General features: G+C 40.6%; 1 protein-coding gene across 1 annotated transcript in view; it reads left to right on the top strand.

Moving 5' to 3' along the window:
• Window positions 1-23,223, top strand: part of GRIN2B (glutamate ionotropic receptor NMDA type subunit 2B) — a 481,700-nt gene that overhangs the window by 251,616 nt on the left and 206,861 nt on the right. The window contains exon 5 of the mRNA XM_066264523.1: window positions 15,012-15,610. Coding sequence (XP_066120620.1) covers window positions 15,012-15,610 — 599 coding nt within the window. The remainder of the gene's footprint in view (window positions 1-15,011; window positions 15,611-23,223) is intronic.

Genomic DNA, 23,223 nt, shown 5'->3' with positions numbered 1-23,223 from the left:
CCCATCTACTTCTCTACCACTCCTCCTCTCACTTCTCTCTCTTTTTTCCCCTCCTGCAGCCATGACTCAGTTGGCGTGAGTTGGCCCCAGGCGCTGAGGATGGCTCCATGGCTTCTGCCTCAGGCACTAAGAAGAGCTTGGTTGCTGAGCAATGGAGCAACTCCCCAGATGGGCAGAGCATCATCCCCTAGTGGGCTTGCTGCATGGATCCCAGTTGGGGCACATGTAGGAGTCTGTCTCTGCCTCCCCTCCTCTCACTGAATTAAAAAAAAAGTACAAAAAACAAAAATAAGATATACCAAAGGGAAGTTTATTATTTCATGCATTTAATACTTAAATAAGATCAATAAAAGAAGTACACAAAACTAGATTATGTTATAAGAAATAGTTTTAAAATATTAATGAAAAAATATTAAATAATACCTGACAAAAAATACAAGTTGTCACCCCCTAGCTGTTTGGCACTTTTTCTCTTTACATCATATGTTTGCTTACTGAAATAACAAAAGCAAGGGAATTAAAATGTAGTATTTCATCAAGTATATTGAGTTTTATGAAATAAATAAACAAATATTACAAGCATAGTTCCATCAAATTTTTTCACCTGTGGATGGAATGAACATTGCCACAGGAGCTTAGAACATATTGTTGTGCAGATGAACATTAAAAAAAGAGTTAGGAATTTAAATTTGTGATTTTCCACATTGGGCACCTACCCAGGCACCCACCTTAGAGAAAACCCTGATTACAAGTGCCATTTTAACAACCGGTTTGCCGAACTCAATAAAAATGAGGTGTCGATACTGCCGAACCAGTGCAATGCGGCTGAATCCCACCACTGAAATCAACCACAAAAGAGAAACAAACTACCAGGCACTTTACTCTGGGAATGTATATGGAGAGAGCTGGAAAGCTGTGAGGAACGAATACTCTCCACTCCCAGGGCTGGCTACCTGCTGGGTCTCTCTCAAGGATCTCCTGGTCTATATTTTAAGTCCTTGTGCTTCTCCTGTGCATCTGAAGACTTCTACTTTAGGCTTCCTCTGCTATCCCAGAGCCTCTCTTTTATCATTGTTTCACAGTGCTCACGGCATAGGTTTGACATGGCTGCCAGTCAATTTTACATTACAGAAGACCTGCTCATTCTTTCATTGTTTTTGGTTCATACTCTTGAGAGAGGCTTGATGAGCTGGGTGGGCTCTTTTTTCTGAGCAGCTCAGAGTTCAGGCACTGTCCAGTTTAAGAACAGGCTGCTTTGTTCAGGCACCTGCTTGTGGCTAACAGCCCCTGTGCAGTGCCGAGGAGTGGAGCCTGTGGGCAGGGGAGGTTAATCTAAAAGAAGAATTGGGCACGATGGAGATGATTATTCACATATCAAAGAAGAAAGCTTAGCTGATTCTGCCTTTAGAAATTATTCACTGAGAAATATGGAAACCCTCTTCTGGAACATATTTAATAAATAAAACCGATTAGGTATCTGAATACTTTTACTGTGGCCAAATCAGGGAAACCTTGACTTTTATGAGAGGGACATCTGGGAGTTACTCTACCTTACAGTAGAAAAGAATTAAGAAGTTGAGAGAATCAAGGAGAGATGAACTTACCTTTCATCACCAAAGATGTGAATATTAAGATCTTAATGTAACAAGGTGACTGATTTGATGGAGTTTTGATAGGAGATTGTTTTGTGGACTCTGTCTAGATAATTTGGATCATCTTTGCACCTAAGTGGAATTCAGAATTATGAATACAAAAAGACATTTCTTTATAAGCCAGGACCGTCTTCCTTTTTTGTATGAAGCATAACTTGTGAACTAAACTGCTTATTTCTAACTTTGTTACTATTTTTATGTGTAACTAACATAAGGATCAACATATAGACAAGGACATTGTATCTACCCCATTTAGACCTAGAAGCACCTCTAGTCTAGATTGTCTTTTTTTGTGTGTGTGTGTGGGGGGGCTTGAGAAACTGTGTTACTGTTCAAGGATCCCATTGTTACTATATATACTATATAGTCATTAAACTTCATGGGGCCAAAAATAAAAGCAGATCTTCAAATATACCCTTGATTTATCCATAAGAAAATAAGAAAGAACATTGTTTCTTTAATAGACATGGAGGCAGTTTTGAGAACTACTGGCATTTAGGTGGTCATCTACCTATTTTTAAAGAAATGGAGCACATGGACTAATAAGTTGAATTGAAGAAAAATTGACATCAGGCTATTTTTGTGAATTGCTTGGACTTACATTGTAATCCCTAGTCATCTGTATACAAGGAGCACTAAAATAATTGATTGATCTCCTGACCAATTATTGAAACCTGTTGGAGGTCCAGAGGGAAAAGCCTGGTGTAAAGAAATCGAATACACTGAGAGAAGGGAAAGACTAAGAAATATTTTTCTCCTAGGTTTTCTGAAGGAACATGGAAAAGAAAGCTTAACTAAATCAATTTTCAATCACTGGAAGAGAAGAAGGTTTCTTAACTGGGTAGCCTGACTTCATAAAAGACAGTCCTGTCCTGCTAATCTAATCATTTGTGATAAAAATGAAGGATGGGGTAGATCAAGGAGAAAGATTTATATACAATTCATTTAGACTCTAGAATGCCTGAGATAGTGGGCATTAGAGACTTATTGTCTACCTGAGGACAAATCTGAGGCTGAGTTCAAGGCCAGTGTTACTTATATTTCTATCCACAGTCTGGTATTTGGATTGAAATGCACGGACCTTCATTTGCTCACTGCACAGAGCTGGTGGGAGAGGTAGCACGGAAAGAGTTCAATAGAAAGAGGGGTTAAGAATATAACTGCTTAGCCATACTGCCCTTCATTCTCCTCATTTCTGTGACACATATTCTAAACCTCATATTATTATTTAACTTAAGAAAGTCATCAACTATTTTGTATAATTTGATCTTATTTTCCAATTAGCTCACCCTGAAGATTGGGATAATGACTTACACTTTACCTCTACCTCCTATAGCAACTGATAAGCGTTTAATAAATATTTGATTGATTAGCAAACAACAAGATCATAAAAAAACTGGCTGTGTGATGTCTAATAGAAGAATACTGATTATCACTAGTTAGCAGGGCCAGGGTGCCAGTGCAGGATGCATAGGAGTGAAGCTTAAGGAACTCATGAAAATAATCTCTGAACAACTAGGCGTAGGTTTGACTTTTACTTGACAACTGTGATAATTCTGTAGCTCACAATTAAAACAACAGGTGTAGATGGTTCAGACGTGAGCAGGAGAGATGACTAAAGGAGGCTGGAGGATGCATGGTATAGTGGTACAGTGTGTACACTGTAAGGTCAAACCCAGCTAGATTCTCAAATGAGCAGTGAGCTCTGGTGAGTTACTTAACTTCTCTAAAGTTTACTTTCTCTGTTGGTGAAATGGAGAAAGGAATAGGGTTTACTTCCTAGGTATATGAGAATCAATGAACATCATACGTGGATAGCACCTAGTACACAGTAAGCAACTCAGTATTGTAATAAGAACCAAACTAAATGAGAAATAAAAGGAGGGTTCTTTCACACACGATTAGACAAACCATCATTCATCTTGCCATCAGTTTGGTTTAGTGCCATAAATAATTTGAGGGTCTGTTATATGCCTTTCACCAAGGAAAGCAGCATCAAGATACACATAGGGAAGAATTTCTGAAAGTCAGGACTGCTGGACCCATGGGCCTGTGTAACTGAGGAAAATTGGATTTTCCTTGAGTACTTGGAAAGTCATCTAGTGCCATCTCACATGCTCCCAAACTGGTTTAATTGTGGTCCTGTTCTGAGCTGGAGTGGTATCTCAGGACACTGGTTAATATCTGTTCTTTGAGATCTTGAGTTGGCATTATCTAACAGTTTAAACTGCACTCATAAAAGATCGACATATCAGCGCTTTTCAGCAGTAACAAATTAACATCAAAATGTCATTGCTGAGCCATAAGGATGCCCCCATTTTGTTTTGTTAGCATAGATCAAAATTCACAGCCAGCTAATGTGAGTCTGATAACTTCAGGTGAGTTTTTACTACCAGTTCTAAAGATAATGACACTGTGTCTAAGATTCATGCTTGTCTGGGATGATTCATCTACAGGCAGAGGCCCCGCTGTGAAGGATCCAGATTAGAGATTAATGAATGCTACGTCTGATTGTAACATAGCTTTGTTCTCCAAAGAGTCTGATGAGGAAGGGTGAAAAGATAAGCTCTGAGCTTCTTTTTGTTTGAAATACCAATTGGTGTTTTCTTTAAAGAGCTCTTTTTTCTGCTTGCATGCTTCCATCAGAGGCAAAGTATTGAAGTGAAATTCTGTGAACTATAGAAATGTTAGAGACCACTGAATGTGGTTTATAAACACATACATAAACTTCAAAGTAAGAATGAATAAACAAACCATCCATTTGCTTGTCAAATTCTTATTTGCAGGAAAGAACTTGCCAACTTTGATATCTTCCTTCAGTGATGGCTGTTGCTCATTCCTGTTTGGCCATCTTCCAGAGTTGCGTTGAGATAATGATAGCATGTCAGCTCCCCGGGGCCCAGAAGAGAGCATGGAAACACTGGTCGGACTTAGGCTGTGGGCCCATTAGGTCTTTATCTGTGGAACTAGGACTGTGGGAAAAGGGAGACAAAGAAGGAAGAAGCCTCATCCTGGGCTGCAGTGCTGATGACGGCAGGGACAAGATGGTTCCCAGGAAGGTTGGCAGGGTTGGTGTTGCTAAGCCAGAGGGGACGAGCTGGGCCAGAGAGAGGGACCCTTGACTGTGTTAGAAGCTGGATCACCAGCATTCTGTACCTTTGAAACCAACTGTTATTTCTTCTTTGTATGGGTCAAAAAATGAATATGCTATTTTCTAGGACTACAGTCAAAGTTGTGTGTTAAGAAAAATAGTGTTAGTATGCCCCTCCCTGTCTCAGGTTAGGAGCCAGGTATCTGTTCTGGTAGAGTGCATCATACTCTCAATGAGACTGCATGTGCCCATGACTCCAGCACATCAGGGAAAGAAAATGAAGGTTAAGCAATTGGGAACTTTGAAGTCTTAAAAATTCATGTTTAGTGCTAATAACCAAGCCATAAATGAGGCATCACAAAAGTAAGGGTTTTTCTTGTGGAAAGGGGAAGCAATTTTCAGTATAAAATAAACAGAGAAAATCTCAAATAAACTTGAATGCAACCAGTCAGATATTGCACACCATTTTCACTCTGCTGAGTCTGGGCATGCTGCTATCTGAACAGTAGTCTAGGGAGGGTCAGTAGGCTGGGAATGACTGCAGTTTACCTTGCCATGAGGCTGCCGGCCAGAGGGTGGGGCTAGCAAACTCTAAGAAACCAGTTTTAGACCAAATAACCCACTTGGTGTGATTCAGATTGGTGGGGTATGCAGGCAGTTGATGTAACAGTGAACAAAGCAACATAAATCTGTTGGCATAGTAATATGCTAAACCTGCTACAGTTAAGGCCAAGAAAGGTGTGTTAGACCTTAGCTGGCATCTGCAGATACAAAGAATAGGGTCCAGCATCAAGGCTGAGAGCACTTGGTCAGGGACTGTGCAAAAGAGTTAGACGTTCTGAGTAGGGCTTCTCATCCAATGTGGATGGAATGAAACTCAGTACCTGAAGAAGAAACTTAGTCCCTTGAACTGTGCACATGATAAGGCTGGTAGGAAGGAAGGGTTCTGGGTGAGCATGTTTACACCGAGCCAGGCTTATGTCAGGTACACAGAATCATGGGCTTAGAGTAGCCCAGACAGCTTTAGATGTTGTTGGTGAGTCCTGACCAGTCCTTGTTTAAAGACTGGAAGGCATGCCAATTTTAAGTCCTCCAATCAAGTGAGGTCAAGAAAGGCAAGTGTAACAAGTGATTGAAGAAGTGTGTGTCTGTATAATTTTACTCTGCTTTTATGCAATTTTATTTTTATTTCTGGAGCCCTTCAAAACAAATTGCTGGGTCAAAAGGCAGTTCCATTTTTAATTTTTTGAGGAATCTCCATACTGTCTTCCGCAGTGGCTGCACCAGTCTGCATTCCCACCAGCAGTGCAGGAGGGTTCCCTTTTCTCCACATCCTCGCCAGCACTTATTCTCTGTTGTTTTGTTGATGAGCGCCATTCTGACTGGTGTGAGGTAGTATCTCATTGTGGTTTTAATTTGCATTTCTCTAATGATTAGTGATGTTGAGCACTTTTTCATATGCCTATTGGCCATAAAAAAGAAGAAAATATTACCTTTTGCGACAACATGGATGGACCTGGAAACTATTATGTTAAGTGAAATAAGCCAGGCAGAAAAAGAAAAAAATCTTATGACCTCACTCATCTGAGGAATCCAATGAACAATGTGAACTGCGGAACAGAACTGAGACAGAGGAGAGATCAAAGGGACCAGAGGAAAATAGGACAGTGGGAAGGGGATGAGAGGATGGATAAACCTGAAGGGAAGGGGGGAGGGCGCTCTGGGAAGCAGGGCAAGGGAGATGTTGAGGGGAATATGGGGGAGGGAGGGTGCATCAGGGCAACACGAGAATCTATGTAAACACAATAAATTAAAAAAACAACAAAACACATTGCCTCTTCTAAATGGAGAACAAAAATTGGTTTAGGAGATATGAATAAATTCAAAGGCAAGCTGATTGTGAACAGTGGTACTTTGCTGTCTGTGACAAAGTAGCAATCGGTTTTTCAATCTAGGGACTTAAAAAAACTGACCCCTGGATGTTTGATGAGAAAAACTTTCTCAGTAAACTTCATTATGCCATTGGAGACAATGGCTTGTTAACCTGTGCCAAAAGAGCATGATTGGTCTAAATTATAAATTCAGCAATGCTTTGTCTTTCTGTATGGAACAGGGACAGAGGACAGAGAGATCTTTGTTTTCCAGAGATACACGTGTATGAACCAATATCTGGAAACAGTGCTTTTGTTAATTTTAGCAACAAATGAGGTACTAGCACTTATAGTTTGATCAAATATAAAATTTGTTTTCTGACCTTCCCCTCTCAGGGCAACTCCTCACTTCTCTATCCCACTGGTGTATGAATGTGATGTTCTGAGCAAATAGGTATGAAGAGATGGGAATGCTAATTTATTTGAGACAAATATCAACATCTCTGCTCTGAAAAATGCTGCTAGTACCTCAAGTACCATCACAGGCTTGTAATAACTCCGTTCTTTAATAATTATCACAATTCTTTTGTAAACTCTACCCTCTCAACTTAAATTAAATGAATGAAAAGATTTTGATAGCATAGTCAGTTTTATTATTTTTTTTTATTTTTTTTAAATAATTTTATTTTTTTATTGGGGCGACATCAATAAATCAGGATACATATATTCAAAGATAAGAAGTCCAGGTTATCTTGTCGTTCAATTATGTTGCATACCCATCACCCAAAGTCAGATTGTCCTCTGTCACCTTCGCATAGTCAGTTTTAAATTTTATGTTTCATACATAGTAAAAAATGTTTTGTTTTCCCTAGGTGATAATGGTTTAATTTTATGATGGCTTCTTTTTTATCCCATAAAATGTCCAGATCTATATTAGTGTTGAACACATTTGACTTTGTAAACCTGTCTCAGTAAATTTGATCTGCTGTTGATATTTCTACTGCCTAATTAAAACTGTTGGTTTCATTTATTGTACTATTTTTCTCTATCCATTGCATTTTTCTCAACTTTCTCTATTCTTCTACCTTCTTCCCTTGTGTTTATTTAAAAGTATATTTATTCAGTCACAGGACTTGATTGTTGCTGAACATGACAGCTTGCTTTTTTATAGAAAAGAGACTCTTAATGAAAATACAAGTCAATCCATCTGAGAGTTGTTTTGATATGCATAATGGAGCAGGCCATTTAATTTCAGATGAAATGAAATGGCCTTGTTAGGATTTTGGCAGTCCTGCTACCTTCCTGAGGAGCACAAACGCATTTCAGAGGTTCTCTTGTATTCTTTGGGCCCTTTGATCCCTGACTTTAATTCTATAATTCATTCAGGCATCCTAGCGAGAGGGAATCTGCCTTTTACTTTTTTCCTTCTTATTGCCCTAACTGTTGCTTGTAAGCTTTCTTCTTGCTGAAAAATTGTCTTTGGGACCTAGAGTAGGAAGACCTTATAGGTATTCTCAAAGGGAGTCTCTTTAGTTTCTCAGCTGTGGCTCAAAGTTGGTGATTGAAACATATCCGAAAGGGAGACACAGTCAGGGAGGAAAATGGGGCAAAATTCAAGGAGAATACAAAATTATCTTCTGAAAGAACAAATACGAAAAAGAAGGCTGGCTTCTGCTGGGAGCTGTTAGTCATCCAGAGTGGCTTTTACATGAGCCCAGCCCAGTCTGCTTGGATTTCTCCTCATGGGCTTTCGAAAACCCAGAGTGCTCTCCTTTGCAGTCAAAGGTTTTTAAAAAAGTATAGATGTGGCATTTAACAGACAAGAAAGATCATGATTCTCCACCATAAGCTCCCATTGAGTGTTTCAGTCCTGATCTTTCTGATTAATGACAAGGCAGAAGAAACTCAGGTGTTTTCTCTGTCTTACAAAACATTGCTCACAAACCTCAGACACGATTCAAAAACAGCCTAAATAGCTAACAGCAGCCTCAGTCCGCTGGAAAAAAAAATGATAGTGTGGAATCAGAGTGTATAGTCACCAAAAAGGGGTCTCTTGGAATTAAGTGAGGAGGGAAAATTCTTCCCTCAGTTTGGGAGAGGAAAGGGATTCTGTCTCCCGTTGCCTGAATCTACTCTACGCTCAGTGTGGAAAAATTAAAGAACTACTCAGGACTTCCCTAGGAAGCTGGGGTAACCCTGCTCTCTCATCTCATCATTTCCCACTTGCATTCTAATCTGGTGGTAGTGGAGAAAGTTTTCAGCAAAAAGACTGGCAGTTCTAGCCTTGTATCAGACACATCGATCCTCTTCTAACTGAAGTTAGAAGGAGAACAGAAGGATTTTCTCTACTTGTATACTATGGTGAGAAAGTGGAAGGAAAGCCAGATTTATTTAATCTAAAACTCCATTGATGTTTTAGCAGGATCATAATTCCTAAGATGTTATAAAGTACTAACATTTAAATAATGTGAGAGACTTTATGATACTAGAAAAATATAATCTCAATTGGATAGCCAACAAAGATAAATTAGATTTGAGGATTATCTGTTTATATCTTTAATTACCAAATGTTTAATGCAACACATATCTACTGACAGCCCACAGTGTATGGGTCCGGCCCATTCTAGGTGCTGAGTTATAGTAATGAACAAAACAATAATGATCTCTGCCCTTATGGTGTTTTACACTCTAGTTGGGAAGAAGCAGTAAGTTCATAATAAATATATCAAATAAGTACTCGTGTAGTCTGTTAAATGGTGATAAATTCTATGGCAACAAGAAAAAGTAGAACAGGGTAAGAGGGATCAGACAAGCATTAGTATTTCATTGCAGGGTCAGAATTGGGTTGTGTTTACAACAGGAGGTTTTAGCAAAGACTTGAAACAGGTGCATGTGTTAGCCCTGAGGATACCTGGTTAGCTGGAGGAAAAGTGTTTCAGGGACAGCAGATTGCTAGAATGAAGGTCTGAGAAGGAACGTGTGAGTATGTTCAAGGGAGGTCAGAGTGCAGGGAGCAGAGTGAGAAAGAGAGTAGGAAGATGCGGGCTCTGTGGGACAATGGGGGCCCAATCAAGAGTGTTGGCTCATCTTTGTAGTGAATTGGGCAGCCATTAAGACAGAGATTAACATTTTACAATCTAGGTGTTGAAAAGATCTTGATTCTTTGTTGAGTCTAGTCTGTATGGGGCAGAGGGAGGCAGGCCATTTGGAGGCTCTGGTAGCAATTTGGTGAAGGATGATGGTGGCTTAAATAGGGCTGGTGGAAAAAGGTGGTATTCTAGATACACTCTGAAGGTCAGCTGTCAAGGTTGATTGATTGGATATAGGGTTCCAAAGAAAGAGAGGAATTGGCACTGGAGGGTAAACTTGCCATTAACTACAATGGTAAAGGCCGAGTTCAGTTTTGGAAATGTTGGAAATGTTTCTAAGGATATCTAAGTGGACATGTAGAATAGGCTGTGTGACAGAAGTCGGAAGCTTTGGAAGAAAGAAGTGTGTAAGTGGTTGAATTATAAATAGGATTTTAATCAGAAGTCTGGATGAGATCTCTGAGGAGGTGAATGTTGACAGAAACGCTATGAGGACCAAAGATTGACTCTGGGGCACTCCAGCTTCAAATGCTCTGAAGGAAGAGGAGAAACCAGCAAAGGAACAGCAGCCAGTAAGATAGGCGGGAAGTGCAGCGATATGAAGCTCTGGAAACCAAAGGATGAAAGCATATCTGGGAGCGAGGGATTGATCAGCCATGTCAAGTACCACTTATAGGTAAGGATGGCTGCTGATGGACACTGGAGCTGGCAATATTGGGGTCACCTTGTCTTTCGCAAGAGGTGTTTTAGTGGACTGATGGGGTTGAAAGTCTGGCTGGAGTTGGTGTAAGAGAGAATGGGAGAAGAGTAATGGAAGAAGTGAATACAGATGATGCTTTTAAGGAATTTACTGCAAAGGAGAGTAAAGGATCAGCCAGTAGCATTTCTGCCTCACTGGCTGGATCCAAGGAGGATCCTCTCACATTTTGTACAAGTGTAGTTAATATGTAACTATTCAGGCAAGCTTTATTTTTATTAATAAGCATGTGCCATCAACATAGAACTTTGGGACCCGATAAGATTATCATGGTCATTTCAGTTAATCTTCCACCGCATAAAAGAAACTTTTTTATAATATTAATATAACAAATACAAATTTTTTTCATACCCCATCTAAGGATCCAGAGATGAATAAGGCACACTTCCTGCTCTTGAGAAACATATATTTTAATGGGAAGAAGCAAGCATATATGCTTCCTGATTGAGAAATGTTATGATAAAAGCACATATAAGATATTGTGAAAGCCCAGGGGAAAGAAAAGTAACTGACTTGAGGAAGTTAGAAAAAGCAATATGCATTTAGAAGCTAACATCTGCACTAGATCTTACAAGGGAGCATGCCATTTTCCAGCAGAGTGGGGGAGGGTCCAATTCAGGTGATACTCCAGCTTCTGTTTGAATGCTTATAGCTAGGAGCTCACTACATTATGAGGCTAATTCCATTTTAAATAGCTATAATTGTTGCAAATCCATTTCTTATGTTGAGCCAAATAATGCCTTCTAGCATTTGTGTTTAGTAGTCCCAATTTCCTTCTCTGGTGCTAATGGTAAAAAACTTATCTTTCTACCATATATTTTATTTCTGTATTTGAAAATAGATACTATGTTCTCTTTTAAGTCATCTCTTTCCATGTTGAAAAAAAAAAGGACATGAATAGTCTCAGGTTGGGTTGTCTGAAAAACAGACTCTGAGAGCAAGGCTGCTGTGCAAGCAGTTTATTAGGAAGAACTTTTGGGACCAATGCTGAGAAAGGGCAGGAAGATGGGGCAGGAGTGGGCAGAGGGAGTAGAGGTGTGATGCAGTTTTAGTGGAAGCTCCAGCCAACCCAGTTGGGAGTTCTGACGATAGATTCATCCTTCAGAGGATCGGTCCAGAATTAAAGCAAGGACCAGGTCTTTAATTCCATGACAGCCAGTCATTGGGCTGTCATGGGCATGACTTTGGGCAAGATGGTTCTCATCAGCTAATGCAATCCCCAAGGTGGGCTGATGGCTGACACCATTGCCAGGGCATTCTCAGCAGCTGGAGTAGCTAATCGTTTTTTCCTGAAGTGCGTCTTTAGGGCAACTGGATGATGCAGAGAAGATCGTCACATGCTGCTAAGTCTATTGATAGTTATTTTCTGAGAAAGATAAAAAACACAATAAAAAAGTACTAACAACCAAACACCATGAACATCAAAGTGATGGGGGTTCAAGATAATGTTTCTAGACTGATGAGGTCTAATGTACAATTTTACTTTTCCTATGCCAGTCATTCATCTCAGTCATGGTGATGTACACGGACTTTATATAAGAATTCTTTAAAGTGTCTCTCGAGGTAAGTTAAAGAAGTACATTTATGCGATAAATGTGACTGGGAATCTTTACTAGGAAGAGGCTATTGTTCCAAGGACCCCTGCACATCACCATTCAGTAATGATATTAGGAGATAAAAATGTAAGTGGGCAAGCACAGTGAGCTGCAAGCTGAATTATATCTCTGTCCTTCATCTTAGAAGATGACACTGCTTGTGTTGATCACAATGCATGCTGGGTGCCTGCAAAGATGGATGGGTGGCCACCAGTCCTTTCCACTCCATGCACACATGAAGATTGTTCTTTGATTTGTGGCTGTGGCCATAATTCTCAAAGCCTGTCACTGCTTGCAAATTATAGTTAGCCCAAAGCTTTGTTGAAAAAGAGCTATCCCATTCCCGATTGCTATACACTAGATCGGTGTGTCAACTAAATGAATAAAGCTGGATCACTTGTTATACTGGGAAACATTTGCCCAAGCTATAACTCTCTCTCTTGATTACTGTTTGGCTTCATTAACCTCCTCTTGATGCCACAGATAAAATTGTCATATAAGGCATTCTTATTTAATGAAGGTTGTCCAGATAAAATGGTGGATCTGGGCATTGATGGGAGCAGGAGTCAGAAAAAAGATGGATATAGAGGATGATAGAATTAGAAGTAAGATGAGGACATGGTAGGGGTGAGATGGAGCCATATTATTTTTTCTTTCTTACTGTTCCCATACATTGGCTTTCTTTACAAAGCAGCTGGCAGTTTTTTTAAGGAGCTCATTTATAATTGTGAGAGAGTTTTAACAGAAGACTAAGAGAGGAGAGGGTCAGGTTGGTATATAATAGATTGGTTTTCTTTTCACTTCAATCTCATCAGCACAGGCCCACTTATCATGGAGCTTCATGGAATTACTCTCAAGGCTGTTTCTCCCTGTGTACTTGAACCAGCTGTGGTTTCACTGTAGATGGAATTATGTGGGTATTCAAGAATGTCCTTATGATAAGACATGTTTGTTTATCATAGAACAGGAGACTATACTTATAATCGGGATCCCTTTCATCCTAAACTGGTACATTTTAAGGCCTATTTGGAAGCCCTTGTCACTTTGTTATATCCACTGGGATTGTGAAAACTCAAGTGATAGTATGTCTCATTTGAGAATCCCCCAAATTCCCTTGAGCTGAAAATGTAACAAGAAAAACAAATGACTGTTTATTTAAAGTGATAGCCATTCTGGGAGGCCTCTTCTGTTACCATCTTCCTTTCCTGTTGTGGTGGTTCTCTTGCTCCTAACAAGTCTTGGAATAATTAAGCATTGCTGTTTTGGATTCCCACTATATCCTATAACCTAAGGACAAGGTCGGCTTTGCCGGAAGAGCAATACTTATATTACAGTGGAGGGAATCGAGAGCAAGGGGTAGCCACAGCTTAGAACGGACACACACAAAATCATTATTTTATTCCCAACTATTTCCACTCCCTACCCACATATTCTTGGTGCCCCACCCTCTCTACATTTCAGAATTACATGGTCTTGTGGGGCTTCACTTTGACCGTCTGTATAAGCCAGGGGAGGAAGCCATGATAAGCATCATTTTACCCTTAGCGGAAAGAATCCCCCTCGAGTGACTAAGCATCCCCTGGTTTATTCTGGGTAGCCCACGGGAAATGTGAAAAGTTCAAGCCTCGCAGAGCAACAACAGCTCTGGCAGAGCACAGGGCTGGCAGCTTCTACTGCCGAGCCGGTGTCTTCGGACACCAGCTGGATATTTTCCAACCTATATTTTTTTCAGTAGTGGGTGCTGCCAAAATACTCGGTGATCTCTCTGTACAGCAGCGTGCTCCCGGACTGGGAAAGAACTGGATCATTTGTTTAAAAGCCTGGTCTCTGGTAACTGTACTTTGAAGCTGTAATCTGGGAGATAAAAAGAACTGCCCATTTGGCAAACACACAGTTTTATTAGCCTAGATTGTTACAAAATGGAGGCAAACCACCAGGAAGCAAATAAGGGCCCTGACCAAGAAGAAGGGAGAAGGGTGCCACTCCCCAGGAGGAAGTCAGGGGAGGATGCACGGCCAGAGAAGGACGAGGCTGCTGCACGTCTCAGAATAGTAAGAGAGTATGGCTTCAGATGGGAGAAATTTAAAATAGCATCTTCTTCAAAAAGAGGGAAGAGACAGAAGGTTCTCAGACCTCACAGGGGGTTATGTGTCTGATGCCTAGGTCAGAATGAGACTTGTGGCTCTCATTTGTGCTCTAAAATAAAGCTTAAATGCTTGAATGTGAGCTTGAATACAAGTCATTCTAACTTGTGGCTAAGCTATACTGTTTGAGCCTGATTCTAACTTGCATATCTCATTATCAGAGAAGAAGACAGAAAACTAACTGTGCTGTTAATTTAACAGATATACCTCTATGGAAAATATACTGACCAAATCTTGTACTATACGTGCTTCTCCCTAATATCCATACTGAATCCCACACACCTGCTGGGCCAGTGTGCCTATACCACCTTCATATGTAGGTTTAAGTGTAGAGTGATGGCATTTTGTATTATTCACTGTGACTGAGTGATACCCATCTACAAGGCTTGAAAAATGGAAAGTGTGTGTGCGTACATGTGCGAGAGTGTTTGTATAATTCATTTGACAGTAAAACCTGACCTGAACAGACATGAGACCATTAGAGTCTTTACCACACTTTATGAAACTCTTGATATGTTTTACTATAGAAATATTAGCATTTTTTATTTTAAGAGGCTGTCTTAGACTTTAGCAGTAGCCTCAAAGATTTCAGACAAGCAGAGTATAGATCTATGTTGAATATTTTTGGATTCTAAGAAGTAGTTTTAGAAAGAAAGGCATTACAAATGTTTGCAATTTAAACAGATCTAATGTTAAAGACATTATGTTAAAAATTAAATGATGGACATAAGCATTTCTATTCAATTGGTTCAAATTTTCCCCTATCATCTTTGGTTTGATTTCTCTCTCTCTTTACATTTTTACTTTTCTAGGATGAATCCTCCATGTTCTTCCAGTTTGGCCCATCAATTGAACAGCAAGCTTCTGTAATGCTCAACATCATGGAAGAATACGACTGGTACATCTTTTCTATTGTCACCACCTACTTTCCTGGCTACCAGGACTTTGTAAACAAGATTCGCAGCACCATTGAGAATAGCTTTGTGGGCTGGGAGTTAGAGGAAGTCCTCTTGCTGGACATGTCCCTGGATGATGGAGATTCTAAGATCCAGAACCAGCTCAAGAAACTTCAAAGCCCCATCATTCTTCTTTATTGTACTAAGGAAGAGGCCACCTACATCTTCGAAGTGGCTAACTCAGTCGGGCTGACTGGCTACGGCTACACATGGATTGTGCCTAGTCTGGTGGCAGGGGATACAGACACAGTGCCCTCAGAGTTCCCCACCGGGCTCATCTCTGTGTCCTATGATGAATGGGACTATGGCCTCCCCGCCAGAGTGAGGGACGGAATTGCCATAATCACCACCGCTGCTTCTGACATGCTGTCTGAGCACAGCTTCATCCCTGAGCCCAAGAGCAGTTGTTATAACACCCATGAGAAGAGAATCTACCAGTCCAATATGCTAAATAGGTAAGTACGGCATAGAGGGCTCACTGTTGGGGGAGGTCAGAGTTCAAGTTATATTACTGAGCTTGGACCCTCAGAAAACGGTGGAAAGAGCAGTTCAAGATGTCACAGGTTGTAGGCTGGCCACTGAGATGGCAGTTGTCACTGACCGTGTTAATGTTTCAGATCTAAAGCTTGCTGTGGCTGTGTTCTTGTTCTAAGAAATACAAAACAGCTCCCACTTATAGGTCATTTACTATGTGTTAGGTATTGCACTACGTGTGTTGCACTTTTTACCTCATTTAACCCTCAAGGCACAACTCTATTGATCAGGTTTTACATTTTATAATACAAGGGAATAAGCGTTGTAGGTATCAATTGCGCAAAGTCACACTTCAAGTGAGAGGTTCATTTGGAGTTGAATGCTCTCTGGTCACCATACTCAATCACCCTGAAAGACGCAGGGGGCACAGAAGCAAGGGAGGACCAGCTCACTCACTGCTACTCTGGGGAGTGGAGAGCAGGCTCCATGGGTCTGCAGGCACGTGGAGAGGATCCTTTCTCTAGGTTCTCTCTCCTTCGCTTCTCCTCTCTCTGCCTTTAAGAGTGAGAATGTTACTGTAGAAGCAGTTTTTATGGTTTCTCTTAGCCTGGATTATTCAGTAAAAATATGAGGGTGGAGTTCTACTCTCCTGACCTCACCTCCTAACCCAGCTATAACTTCAGTGTATCCTCAAAGGGGTAATTATGGAACTGCGTACTGCAGAAAATTCTATAGAATGCTTTAAGGGTTTTGTCATTTGTATCAAATGGCTACATATGCACACTGTAAAATTTCAAACAATGTAGAAGAACATAAAGAAGAAAGCAAAAATGACCTTAAATCTAACTAATGAGAGATAGTCATTGTTGGAAGAATTAGTGGGCATCTTTCAAGACATCTCCTTGTGCAGGTAACTCTGGGTGGATATAAATCTATGATGATTTTGCATAAATGGAAATGTATACATGCTGTTCAAGAAACTGACTTTCTTTTACTCAACAATATGTTTTGGGCATCCATTTTAAATTTATCAACTATACTAGACACATAGAAAAGTATTCAGAAAAACTACCTACTATTTAGCTTAAGAAATAAAATATTAGAAAGTATACTCTGGGGAGGTGACACACATTCAGTGGAAGTTGAATGTGTACCTACTTGTATTTGTTTAACTCTTGGAAGGGAGTTGGACTCTTGCCTTTCAGCTAAAATCCTAAATTCAAAGTTGAAATGACAACTAGTATTGATGTAGCTATATCAGTGATCCAATCACAATATTTTTCTACCTTGACCTTTGCTCTTTCTGCCATGCCTAGTTATCACGACTTGTTTGGTACTGTCTGTCTTGGTTTTCTTCCTGCCTCTGGTATTTCTGTCTCAGGCTCCTTGGCATAGTCCTCTTCTTTTACACATCTCTTAAATATTAGTGCTTCTTAGGGCTCTGTCCAGACCCTCTTCTTTTCTTACTCATTGCCAAGGATACAATTAATGTCTGTAAGCCCCCCCCCCCGTTGATATACCTCTTGCTGCAGTCTCTTGCTGGAGCCCCAGATCTGTATCTCTAACTCACTTTAGAACATGCCATATAGCCTGACCTGTGGTGGTGCAGTGGGTAAAGCATCGACCTGGAAATGCTGAGGTCGCCAGTTCGAAACCCTGGGCTTGCCTGGTCAAGGCACATATGGGAGTTGATGCTTCCAGCTCCTCTCCCCCTTCTCTCTCTCTGTCTCTCCTCTCTCTCTCTGTATCTCTCCTTTCTAAAATGAATAAACAAAAAAAAAAAAACATATAGAACATGCCATATAGCCAAAGCTGACCTGCTTTTTTCTCCCACCACCTCTAGCCAAATCTACACCACCTATAAAGGGTACATCCTATTACCCAGTTGCCTAAAATAAAAATAAAAATATAAATTTCCGGTACCCTTAATTCTATATCCCTGACACTTAATAGCCAATTGTGCCATTTTCTTTGGTTTGCTCTGGAGTGCTTTCACTTATGATCATTTCTGTATCATATCCCAGTCCACCTCTTTCTACCTGCAGTGCTGCAGGGCCCCTGAGTTATCTTCTGGCTCCCAGTTCTGCTTCTTTTGAATCCACACAGCAGCCAAAGTGATCTAAAATGAAAATGTGATGTCATCACTGTCCTGCACAATACCTTTCCATGACTCTTTATTGCTCCTGTAATGAAGTCCCAGTTCCTTAACATGGTTTACAAAGTCTTCCATGGCATGGACCCTCTTGCCTTTCCAAAATTGTCTCATGCTACTTTGCCTTCAATACTGCATTCCCACAATACTGATCCTTTTGTTCTTTGAAAACACCATGTTCTCCCTCGCTTCCAACTCTTTCCACTGCCTTGGATATACTCCCCAGGTGCCCCTTCCCACCACCACACAAGTGCAGATGTTCCTTTCCCTGTCTCACACTTTTTATTCTTTAGGGTTCAGTCTTGGCATCGTTTCTATGGGGAAGACTGTCCTGAGCCCTGGACTAATATCACCCTGTAATATGACTTCACTGTATCTTGTGCTTTTCCAATACAGCCATTTTCAAACTATTATAATTGCATGTTTTCTTGTCTGTCTTCCAGGTAAGTCCTGTGAAAACAGTGACCTTTCTGTCTTACTTATTTCTATGTCCCCCACTCCTAGTACAGTGTATGTCCCAGCAAAGACACTTGGAATGAATGAATGACGTCCTCCAAGGTGCTGAGTTGCCCAGTGCATACTTTCCCTACAGGAGTTTTCTTCTTCTGTTCCTTTTTGCAAGATAATAGAGATTTTCTTTAAAAACTTACTATTTACGCTGTATGGTGCATTCATGTTTTCTCCCACGATTATTAGTGTTAAGTTAAAATTTGAATTAGATTATTTCACCAAATGTTTGTTCATTAAAACAATGCTAACAATGAAGGAATATTGAGACTAAAACATTTGCTAAACGACACGAAAAACTCAAGTGGGTATTACCTGCAAGTCCATAAATATGGTCCAGGATGCCTGCTTTTATCTTCAACCATTCTCTGGATAAAGAGAGATCTGAAAATATTATTATCTCTCATCTGGCTTACTTACATTAGAATGTAAAAGTTATTTCTCAAGCCTGGCCTCTAACCATTGTGTCTTTAAAACCACCCCATGTTTCTAACCTTCGTCACCATCACTTATGGCCACTCTGGAAATAGCCCTCCTGGGTTCTCCTATACCCCTTCCTTTGAGGTTATTGTCAAGAGAGCCACAAATGCCCACCTCCATCTTCTCCAGTAGAGCAGTCTGAAAAGGAACAGGGATGACCCAGTGCGGATGATTCATAGATTCCGCGAGTACCAGTGCAGAGCAGAGAGAAAAGGTCCACCTTCATTTCATTTCCCAAGCACACTGTGTAAAGTGTCTTCGGACCTCAGTGGGCTTCTCCACTAAGAAGTTTCCTCTATGAGCTCTGCCTTCTGCCCTAGCTCCATGGTTTTTTTAGATTTCTGTATCTAACTCTGTAGGACACTTTCTCTTGGCTTCTCCCCGTCTGTACACTATGTCCCTCGCTCATCTCCTTGTCTTTTCCTTCCCCTCTTCCCAAAGGCAGCTTCGCATGGTTTTTGAATCCAATCCCTAGCCTCTCTTGGAAATATGTTAATATATGTGTCAATCAGGTCCCAGAAAGGACTGGGGTTGACTAACAGGGACAAGAAGGGGTTATCCTCAAAGTGAGCTGTTGTCACCAGGCACAGCACTCACACTCATCAGTTCAGATTCAGTCAGGCCTGCTGGGTGCGGATTCCTCCTACATATGCTGGTCTGAAATCAGACTGCTTCCCGTCAGAGCTCTGGCTTCTCCAGCATCACTCTTTTAAATAACAAACTAAGAAGCCACACCATTTAGCCAAAGCAGGAAATCTTTGCAAAATCAACTTGTTGCAAATGCGTGGTTGTTTTATGAGGATGGCCCTCTGTGGGCCTGCTGCTCATCTCTGTAACCGTGGTGGGAGGAAGTACCCTCCGGAGCCTCTGGGAGTGACCCAGCCCCAGGAAGACACCAGGAAGAGAGTGAGGAAGGGTTCTCTCTCCTCTTACCTTCTGAAGACTAAGTAGCATTAACAGGCCCTCTCCTCCTCAGACACATTATACGGGCTCTCATCTATACCTGACCAGACTGTGACTTTCTTGTCATGTGAGACAAGTTCCTTAGTCTAGATTTAGGGATCAGGGACAGGAAGTTATGTGATATCCTTGAATGCCAGTAAGAGATGCATATTTAAAGTGATTCACTTGGTAATGAAAGAAGATTTTTTAAAATGACATATAAGCATTCTCAGAGAGGATCCTTAAAATGACCTACTTTAGTTCACTATTAAATATACATTATTTGCCATGTGTCCATCCAAATTCCTTACTGATTATTTCTGAGGTCCTTGAAGCTCATTCAAGTATAGACTTGGTGACTATCTCCAGATAGGCTATAGACTCTGGACAAGGCTTTTTACCTGAGTGGCAAGAAAAATACAGAAACCCAGTTAAATTTAAATTTCAGATAAACAGTTGACTATTTTTCTTTTTTTAGTGTCTGTCCCAAATATTGCATAGGACATGCTGATACAAAAATGTAATTTGTTGTTTATCTGAAATTCAAATTTAACAAACAAAGCTCCTATATTTTTTGCTAAATATGACAATCATACTTTGTATACTAACTAATAAGAATTAACTTTCTATTAGAACTTTTATCATTTATGCCTTATCAGTAAATGTACTACAGTGCCCTATCCCAGTAATTTCATTTTTTTTTTCATCTCATGGCACATATAAACGAATTACTAAAATTCTGTGGCACACCAAAAATTTATTTTTTCTAATGTATAATTTTGATTGATTCACAATGGATGGTTATTATTGTGTTGGCTGTTGCTATTTTTTTATTTGACAATCTAAGGGAAAAGAGCCAGTGCTCCTGACCTCACAGTCAGGTTGTGCATGTTTTAAAATATTTTGTAGCTCACCAGTTGAAAATCACTTTCTTATACTGGAGCCTAAGACATGCTGAGAGAGTTTAATGCCCACCGGGAACTTTATTTGATTGAAAGAGTTAAAGAATTTCTTATGCCATGCATTCATTCTCTAAGTAAAGGCCCTTCTTAGTTCCTGAGAAGAGTCTGAAAACCTTTGGAACCAGGTGATCTGAAAACGCTGAGAAAGGGATTCGGCTAATTGTTTAATCCCTTCTTTACCTCCCTGAGCTGGAGAAGGATCGTTGGCTATTAGTAGGCACAGGTTTGTATTTTGCCTTGATCACTTCCTGGGGTGGGGGACAGTTACTAAATGCACTCCTTTTTAGTGTGCTCTCCAGTGCTCTGGTCTGCTTCTGTCACTCAGGTGATGGCACACCTGTCACTCACCGCTAGGCTCTCTTTTTGCCTTGAGGATCCAGTGTCCCTACCTTTCATACAGGACCACATTTGGAACTTGTAGAAAAAGCAGATGCTCTTTGAAATGGCTGGATCTCAACATAGCAAACTTTTCTGAATCTTGCCTAATTATTTCCCACCCAGAGTACTCAGTTTCCTACTCAGCATGTTTTCTGTACCCACCCACCCCAATTCTTCCTTCTCCAGTGCAGTTGCCGTCTCTAAAGGCCAGAATCCTCCTTCTAACCTACCTTTTAAGAGATAGGGATAACTGAGGTGAAGAAAGGTGCTTTTTAGGTTCTTATGAAAAGAGTGTTATGAGCATGATCTTCCTTCCTTGAGCCTGGAGGCAGACTCCCAACCCTTACAGTGGTACGAGCTGGATTGCTCCCATGAGATGCCCACTTGACTCTCCTGGCCTGGAAAGTGCTGAGAGGTTAAGAAATGAATGAAACATTGAATCCATTAGTTTTTAGACACTATGAGCAGGAGCTTCTTGGTTACTTCCCGTCTCTGGTTGTTATTAAATGTTCATGGAGTGCCAAGCATAGGCAGATTTATGATAAGACAAATATAAATTAACTTAATATAATTTATGTATGAACCAGTCAAAGGCTCTGTAAATGTATAGTTATAAGTGGATTATCGGGCATAGTGGCCCTTCATCTGATTAAGAGTCCACTGTAATCTAAGGAAAGCCATGTTTTCATATGAAATATGAAGACACACCTGTGTATATAGAGAGATTTCATCTGCTCAGTGGTGTAAAGGAGATAAAATTAGAGGAAATAATTGGAAAATCTAATAACTATCCTAAAAGATATAGTCAATGCTTATGGTAATTGAGGCAAAGAAAGTTTTACCTATTCATGGAAGAGGGACTGATATGAGGATTTTTAAACACAGCTGTTTTCCTCTCTTCTTTAACATTTTTCATATCAGATACATATGGTCATTTCAGTAAGTGGTCTTCGCTTCTTTCCCTTAAATTCAAACCTGTGAAGAGCATTCTGTGTTTAACACTCAGGGCCCTACATGAGCCTTTTCTTAATTGCTATTCAATTCTACGACTGAACTGTAGAATTTAAAACTCACCCATGACATATTTGGCGTTTCTTTTCTCTTTCTTTCATTTTCTTTCTCTTCTATTTCTTCCCCCACTCTTTTATACCTTCTTCTTCTTTCTCCTTTAAAAAAGAACTATTTACAATTTGGAGGAGAGGGCAGTGGACAAAGAGGAAGAGTGAGCAGGAAGAGAATTCTGTCTCACTGAGGACACTTGGGGGGCAGAGAAGCCCATGGCGCTGGGAGAGAATACAGGGGTACGTTGTCTGTGGGGACAGGGTGGCCGCGGAGAGGTAAGAAGCAAGATCAGAGTGGAGCAGTGACTCTCAGTGGAGAAAGCAGCCAGGTCTTATTCTGAATAACAGATTTTGCCTTAAAAAGGATGTGGGTTGGTGGCAACGGTAAGGACTAAGAAGAGGGTCATGAGGTAAATGCTTAAGCAGTCGCACTGTCAGCTGTCTGAGGAAGCTGTTAACTCCATACTGGTGAGCACTTACTACACACCAGCGCTGTCCGTTATCTAGTTTGATCCTTGCAAAAATTCTGATCCATGCAGTTGTCCTCAGGATTCCCTGATCCCCGGTATAAAACGATAATTTGTACTTCTACCCTTGTAAACACTCCCTATCCCCACTCTCCGCTTGATTTTTTCTGTAGCACTTGTCTGACAGACTGCATATATTTTGGTTTAAAATATTTTGTTGTCTCACTCCTCTTGGTTAAATCCAAGCTTCATGAGAGCAGGATGTTTTTAACCTCTCTGTCCCCAGCACAGTGACTGATAGTGTAGAACCTTGATAAATATTTGACACATAAAAGCATAACTGAAGATAGGAATCATTATTCCCATTTTCTATGTTTCTAAGAAACCTGAGGCCCAGAGTCCCCCCCCCCCCCCTCCCAGTTTAGGCTATGTGATGATTTCAGGATCTGGCCTGGGTCTGCCTGGGCGGGACCTGAGTTTCAACCCCTGACAGCGCTACACATTAGCCAAGCTTTAAAGAAATCTCCACTTCCCTTAAAATCAGTGTGTTAGACCTGGAAGAGTCCTTACTGCTCATTGCTCCCAATCCTTTTAATACACGGATTCTCGCAGAATAGATAATAGAATGGTGAATGGATTTTACAA

Source organism: Saccopteryx bilineata, chromosome 1, assembly GCF_036850765.1.
Source record: "Saccopteryx bilineata isolate mSacBil1 chromosome 1, mSacBil1_pri_phased_curated, whole genome shotgun sequence".
Lineage (NCBI taxonomy): Eukaryota > Metazoa > Chordata > Mammalia > Chiroptera > Emballonuridae > Saccopteryx > Saccopteryx bilineata.
Note: the sequence above shows the minus strand (reverse complement) of the source record. Positions and strands in the feature narration are given on the sequence as shown.